This window comes from Pelmatolapia mariae, linkage group LG10_11, assembly GCF_036321145.2.
Source record: "Pelmatolapia mariae isolate MD_Pm_ZW linkage group LG10_11, Pm_UMD_F_2, whole genome shotgun sequence".
NCBI lineage: Eukaryota > Metazoa > Chordata > Actinopteri > Cichliformes > Cichlidae > Pelmatolapia > Pelmatolapia mariae.
Window position 1 is genome coordinate 61,656,950 of NC_086236.1, and position 7,067 is coordinate 61,664,016.

At 41.9% G+C, this 7,067-nt stretch overlaps 1 protein-coding gene across 1 annotated transcript; it reads left to right on the top strand.

Moving 5' to 3' along the window:
- Positions 1 to 1,231: 1,231 nt before the first annotated feature.
- Positions 1,232 to 6,841, top strand: LOC134636355 (oocyte zinc finger protein XlCOF6). Its single transcript, XM_063486301.1, has 3 exons — positions 1,232 to 1,348; positions 1,600 to 2,069; positions 4,320 to 6,841. Exons 2-3 carry the CDS (start codon positions 1,631 to 1,633, stop codon positions 5,702 to 5,704), a joined length of 1,824 nt encoding a protein of 607 aa, XP_063342371.1. The 5' UTR covers positions 1,232 to 1,348; positions 1,600 to 1,630; the 3' UTR covers positions 5,705 to 6,841.
- Positions 6,842 to 7,067: the final 226 nt, after the last annotated feature.

Genomic DNA, 7,067 nt, shown 5'->3' on the forward strand with positions numbered 1-7,067 from the left:
AGACATTAATCTTGTCACGTTGAGGACAAGAAACCTAGCAATGGCTTACAACTGAAATTTTAGTAAAAATAAGCATGCTGTAATGGTAACGTTTTAATGTTGAGGTAAAAGTAATTTACAGTGATTTAAAATTTTTAAATCTGACAGTTATGAGTTCAAAATTGCAAATGACTTGCCCAGAAGGTACTGCCTAATACATCGATGTAACTTTGTGCTGAACATTTTTTTTTGGGGGGGGGGGGGGTGTCAAGATCTGTCTAAATAAATAAATAACCTGGGTAAATTCCTAGATGATTAAACATGCAACTAATTTGCTGTTAATACCTGAAATGAGTAAAGAAAACAGCCTATTTATGCAAGATAATTCATAATTTTATTGGGGGGGTTATATTGGTTGGGTCTTTTTATTGGGGGGGGATTACGCCCCTGGCCCAATACGATATTTTGGAGGACAGCTGGAAAACCCTACAACATATTTATACCTGGTACAGACTAATGTGCTTCTAATTGAGAAGCCTGAGTATTTCAAGTTCTTGCATACATCTTCTGATGCAACACAACAGTGATGCAATCTGGTTCCAGTGAGTGTTTCGGGTCGTTCAACATCATACACCCTCACCCGTGCAACCCAGGCCCTGGCTGTCCAAGTAGCAATTGTCATCCATGGATTGGTCCGCTTGATCCATAGGCTGCTTGGCACCTTTTCTGCTGCGTCTGTTGCGTTCTTGATTGCTCTATGGTTTTGGAGTCCTCTAGTGCCCAGACACTTCAGTGCCTGCAGAGACTGGCCTGCAAAGCCTCTGCATCTTTACCTTCCCTGGCCCTGCTTTGGCATTCAAGGCAACAGCAAATCAAATAACCACTTGGCATCGAGGATATGTATCTGACAAATCTACAGCAACTGTGTAATGCTCTCATGTCAATATGTAATGTTTCCAAAACTTTGTTGACTCTATACCATGAATAATTAGGACAAAGGAGGTTGTAACGCAGTATTATCAAGGTGAACTTAATGAATTGACCAGTGAGAATTTGTTAAAACTGAGGATATTTTTCTTTTTGTAGGTTTTTTTTTTATCTTTCTTAACCCATCTACATCACGTATAGCATCACAGATAACATGATGCAGGATGGCGTGATTTGTTGTGATGCTTGTTTTTTTTTGTAGCTGTCACTTTAAAAGCGGGTTCAAGGTAAACAAGGCTGATGTGCTCTGGTTGGCTAGCACCAGAGGAAGTGTGCGGTGCTCTTCCTGTGTTTTTATCCATTTATAACTGATGCAGGCTGCCAGTAAATGGTCGCTTAAATGCGAAGAAGCTGCTGCGGCTTAAGCGCCCGATTTAACATTGTGAGTCTCTTCTTTGTGGCGGAATATAAGCGAAACGGTGACAGTTGCACAGCTGTAGGAAAGTAAACGGCGTTAGCCTATTGCTAGGCTAATGCTTCTTAGCTAATGTGAGCTAACAAAGATCAGATAACCAGAATCAGGGAGCATTTAGATGACGCTTGCTTCTGTTCCCTGTGTTTCTCGGACTGGTTTTTTTAATCTAAGTGTCCATCGAGACATTCGACATAACGGTGTTTTCCTCTGCTCCACAGCACGCCACGACGAAACCCTAATGGTGATTACATGAAGATGAAATCCACAAAAGGGGAGGCAAAGATAGAAGAGACACAAAGCGATGCGGTCACTATTAAAGTAGAGCATAAATTAGAGCAGGGGAGTGATGGCGAGGAAGGCTTCAGTGAAGTATACACTAATGGGCACGGCCTCAATATCCAGATAAAGGAGGAGCCACATTCGCAGGAGATCAGCGAGGAGCACAGTGGAGACACAGAAGACCGTTTAGACACTAAACCTGACACTATTACAGATGCTTATATTTCACAAGGACACATAAAGGAGGAGTTTGACTCCTACCATTCACCACATTATGAATTCACTGAAGCTGCTGTCAAGGAGGAGCCGGAGTCGTGGGTTAAAGAAGAGAGAGAGAGTGAAGAAGAGGTGGAGGATGCAAGCAGCGCCCCAGAGGGGTTTGAAGAGGGAGAGGAGGAGGCTTGCAGAGGTAGAGACCGGCCTTAAGTCTGGGTGTTTTCTCTTTTTGCTTTTAGTTGTTATTCACCTTTTCCAAATTTTACAATGTAGCCAGTTTTAGCTTGAAAAGTATGTATAAGAAATACATTAATGCAAGCTCTAGAGGTGTATCTGCATCTGCATTTTTTTAATCAGCTGAGAGTTAAATACATACGTTTTTAAAAAGTTAAGAAATAACAGGAGTACTGCTAGTAATCCTTAAGCAAGAGAACATCATTGAAGGGAATAGCAAGACAAGAAAATGGAAAGATTCTGACCAAAAGATTGTATTGAAAAATCCAGATCCAGCCACTCAATATATACAGTGGCTTGCAAAAGTATTCGGCCCCCTTGAACTTTTCCACATTTTGTCACATTACAGCCACAAACATGAATCAATTTTATTGGAATTCCACGTGAAAGACCAATACAAAGTGGTGTACACGTGAGAAGTGGAACGAAAATCATACATGATTCCAAACATTTTTTACAAATAAATAACTGAAAAGTGGGGTGTGCGTAATTATTCAGCCCCCTGAGTCAAAACTTTGTAGAACCACCTTTTGCTGCAATTACAGCTCCCAGTCTTTTAGGATATGTCTCTACCAGCTTTGCACATCTACAGACTGAAATCCTTGCCCATTCTTCTTTGCAAAACAGCTCCACAACTGCCCTGTGACGGCCTCAGAGGTTGTCTAAGAGAATATTGGGAGGAACAACACCATGAAGTCCAAAGAACACACCAGACAGGTCAGGGATAAAGTTATTGAGAAATTTAAAGCAGGCTTGGGCTACAAAAAGATTTCCCAAGCCTTGAACATCCCACGGAGCACTGTTCAAGCGATCATTCAGAAATGGAAGGAGTATGGCACAACTGTAAACCTACCAAGACAAGGCCGTCCACCTAAACTCACAGGCCGAACAAGGAGAGCGCTGATCAGAAATGCAGCCAAGAGGCCCATGGTGACTCTGGACGAGCTGCAGAGATCTACAGCTCAGGTGGGGGAATCTGTCCATAGGACAACTATTAGTCGTGCACTGCACAAAGTTGGCCCTTATGGAAGAGTGGCAAGAAGAAAGCCATTGTTAACAGAAAACCATAAGAAGTCCCGTTTGCAGTTTGCCACAAGCCATGTGGGGGACACAGCAAACATGTGGAAGAAGGTGCTCTGGTCAGATGAGACCAAAATGGAACTTTTTGGCCAAAATGCAAAATGCTATGTGTGGCGGAAAACTAACACTGCACATCACTCTGAACACACCATCCCCACTGTCAAATATGGTGGTGGCAGCATCATGCTCTGGGGGTGCTTCTCTTCAGCAGGGACAGGGAAGCTGGTCAGAGTTGATGGGAAGATGGATGGAGCCAAATACAGGGCAATCTTGGAAGAAAACCTCTTGGAGTCTGCAAAAGACTTGAGACTGGGGCAGAGGTTCACCTTCCAGCAGGACAACGACCCTAAACATAAAGCCAGGGCAACAATGGAGTGGTTTAAAACAAAACATATCCATGTGTTAGAATGGCCCAGTCAAAGTCCAGATCTAAATCCAATCGAGAATCTGTGGCAAGATCTGAAAACTGCTGTTCACAAACGCTGTCCATCTAATCTGACTGAGCCGGAGCTGTTTTACAAAGAAGAATGGGCAAGGATTTCAGTCTCTAGATGTGCAACGCTTGTAGAGACATACCCTAAAAGACTGGCAGCTGGAATTGCAGCAAAAGGTGGTTCTACAAAGTATTGACTCAGGGGGCTGAATAATTACGCACACCCCACTTTTCAGTTATTTATTTGTAAAAAATGTTTAGAATCATGTATGATTTTCATTCCACTTCTCACGTGTACACCACTTTGTATTGGTCTTTCACGTGGAATTCCAATAAAATTGATTCATGTTTGTGGCTGTAATGTGACAAAATGTGGAAAAGTTCAAGGGGGCCGAATACTTTTGCAAGCCACTGTAGTTATGGTCAGAAGTTTACATAGTCTCATCATGGGCATGAATTTGGGGCTTTTAATGATTTATTTGAACTGTTCTTTTTCCAGAGTGGAATTGTTGTACAGCATACATCTTTAATAACTTTAAAAACAAAACTTGGGTGCAAATTGGGTGATACAGCTTAATTGTCTTTATTATAAATCAAGAGAGTTTCCAATTACTGTAACAGGAAAAGTCTAATCATACATTCTTACCTTTGCTTGATGTGACTCCTGTCTGTTTTTTTTTTTTCACTCCTATGTAGAGTCATCATCTGAGTTTTTTCCATGTCCGCACTGCACTGTCTCCTTTACTGACTTGGACTTCCTGGAGAAGCATGTTAAGTGGGTCCATCAGAAACAATACCTTGCAAAACTCAACACATGCTTCTCAAGCCGCACACTAAATCTCATCCCCAAATACAGCTGCGGTGCATGCAGCAGTACCTTTAACTCTAAAGTACACCTCAGGGTCCATGTACGTGAAGTCCACCCTTCTGCCCCTCCCCGCAGGCTTCACCCTTGCCCAACCTGTGCTCGCAGCTTCCAGTACCTGAAGAACCTAAAAAATCACTGTCAGCGCTGGCACAACATGTCTGTGGTTACTAGAGGAGGATATCTCAGTTGTGCTGATTGTGGGAAGAGTTTCAAAACTACCTGGGGTCAAGGACCTCATTTGTGTCATGAACTAGATAGCACAGAGCCTGAAGATAAACCAATCTGTCTGGACACTGGTGTGGAGTGTCCAGAATGTGGTAAGAAAGTGCGCACACCTCAAAGCCTGGAAGACCACATGCGCACCCACACAGGCGACCGGCCGTTTGTCTGCAAGGATTGCGGCAGGAGGTTTGTAGAGCGCAGCGGCTGGCGACAACACATGAAAATACACACAGGGGAGAAGCCCTACAAATGTCAGGTGTGTGAGAAAGCCTTTTTAAGGTCCCACCATCTTAAGTGCCATTTAACCACACACTCTGGCAAGAAGGAATATTCCTGCTCGGAATGTGGAAAGGAGTTTGGATTGAAGTCTAGCCTGGATCTACACCTGAGGACACATTCAAGTGAAAGACCCTTCCACTGCAATGTGTGCGGGAAAAATTTTAACACTCAGAGAAACCTGAGGGTTCACACTAAACTTCACACCAACGAGAAAGCTCATCAGTGCGGAGACTGCGGGTTGAAGATCGGAGATCTCGGCGCTTTAAAAATACACTTACGAACACACACTGGTGAAAGGCCTTACCACTGCACTGTCTGCGGCAGTAGGTTCATTCGCCTTGCCCATTTAAGAAATCACCAACGCACCCACACTGGTGAGAGACCCTACAAATGTACTGAATGCGATAAGAGTTTCACACAGTCCGGCGACTTGGTGAAACACAAACGGATACACTCTGGGGAAAAGCCCTTTGAATGTCCCGAGTGCCACCGCTGTTACACTTCATCTGGTGATCTGGGGAAGCACAGGAGGAGTCACACTAACCTGCGCCCCTACACATGTCAAGAATGTGGGAAAAGCTTTCGCCTGTCGGGCCATTTGAAAACTCACATGTTAACTCACACGGGCGAGAAGCCGTATTCTTGCCCTAAATGCCTCCGCAGGTTTGCCCGCTCTCACCATCTTTCCGGTCACGTTGCCAAATGCCGCTAAGCTTCAATGAGAAGATTGTAAATAGGACAGTGCTGACTTTAAGTTGCAAGTAAAAGTACACTACCCAGTCTGTTTTTGTTTGTTTGTTTTTTTACTTTTTTTTTAAATGAATGTGTTAAAACAAACTCTTAACTGTAAATGTAATGCATGAAATTTTTTACCCATCAAAAGTAAAAAGCTGTCTTCACGCTGCCGTGCAGGCAGCGGAGCGGCGTGGGGAACCAAGTTTGTGTAAAAATCTGAGTTCAAATCTCAGTGAGCTCAATGTAAAGGTCAGCGGTCAGCATTTCTGAAAATCATCTAGTATTTTCAAATGTATGCCATAGGTCCATCTACAAGGAGGCTGATGGGTAGAACTGGCGGTTGCCAGTAGTTTTTCTTTTAACAGCACTGTCGCAACAATAATCTGTTTTTGCAAAACACTATAAAGATAGCTTGAACAAATCATATGAAATTCTGCTAATGGATTGTTTTTGTTCTTCCACTTGTTGATTACTAAATTATCTGTAATACATCAATGAAAGTTTGAAGTGCAAGGTGTATCCCTGTATTTATTGCTTTTATATATTTATTTTTAGTATTATGTTTTATTGTCTTTAATTTATATAATTAATGTTGTGAATGGTTTTAATGTCATTCTGTGTCGTTTTGGTTTTGCTGTGTGAAGCGCTTTAAGCTGCATGTTTGTCTGAATGTTTGTGTGTAAATAAAGTGAAGTTGAGTCAGTTTATGTGACGAACGCATTAACACTGAGTCACGTGTGAGATCTAGCATCAACCTAACACACGCAGAACAGATCATCTTACAAATGCAGAATTAGCTTATGATTGGTGTTTTGCCTCCCCCCCCCCCCGACTTGGCAGTAAATGGGTTACATTAGGTTTGTTTTTTTTGTTTTGGTTTTTATTTTTTGCACTGAAAAAAAAGGAATCTACAGTAATTACTTCACCATCTTAAAAATAATAAGCAGAAGTAGAAGTAAGAGTGTAGACTGTTATTTTTTTAGTAGCTGGCTAATTCATTGGCCAAAATTGTGTAATTATTTTGGGAGATGATTGTATTCTTGAAAACTTATTGCACGTGTAGGACACATCCAAAAATTCTGGATATTCTTCCTGTACAGTTGGATTATTATTAAATCAGTCTTGCATTTTAATGCCTTATTACAGTTTCTTTTATCCTTATACTGCAATGTTGTGTGGGCAGCCACTTGTCCCACCAATCTTAATAAAATTGAAAGAATTTTGAGAATAATTTGTTGTGCTAAAGTTTTTTTTAAGACATTTTTTTGGTTTTAGTTTAATGTTCCTCAGTCTGACGGTATTGAAGCTTCCTCTGAGGTATGTAAGAAATTTCTGAATTT

Excerpts from the sequence above, each read along its gene's own strand:
- LOC134636355 (XM_063486301.1), top strand. The coding sequence starts at position 1,631 with ATGAAGATGAAATCCACAAAAGGGGAGGCAAAGATAGAAGAGACACAA. Across the intron at positions 2,070-4,319 it reads AGAGGAGGAGGCTTGCAGAG|AGTCATCATCTGAGTTTTTT; the intron begins GTAGAGACCGGC and ends ACTCCTATGTAG.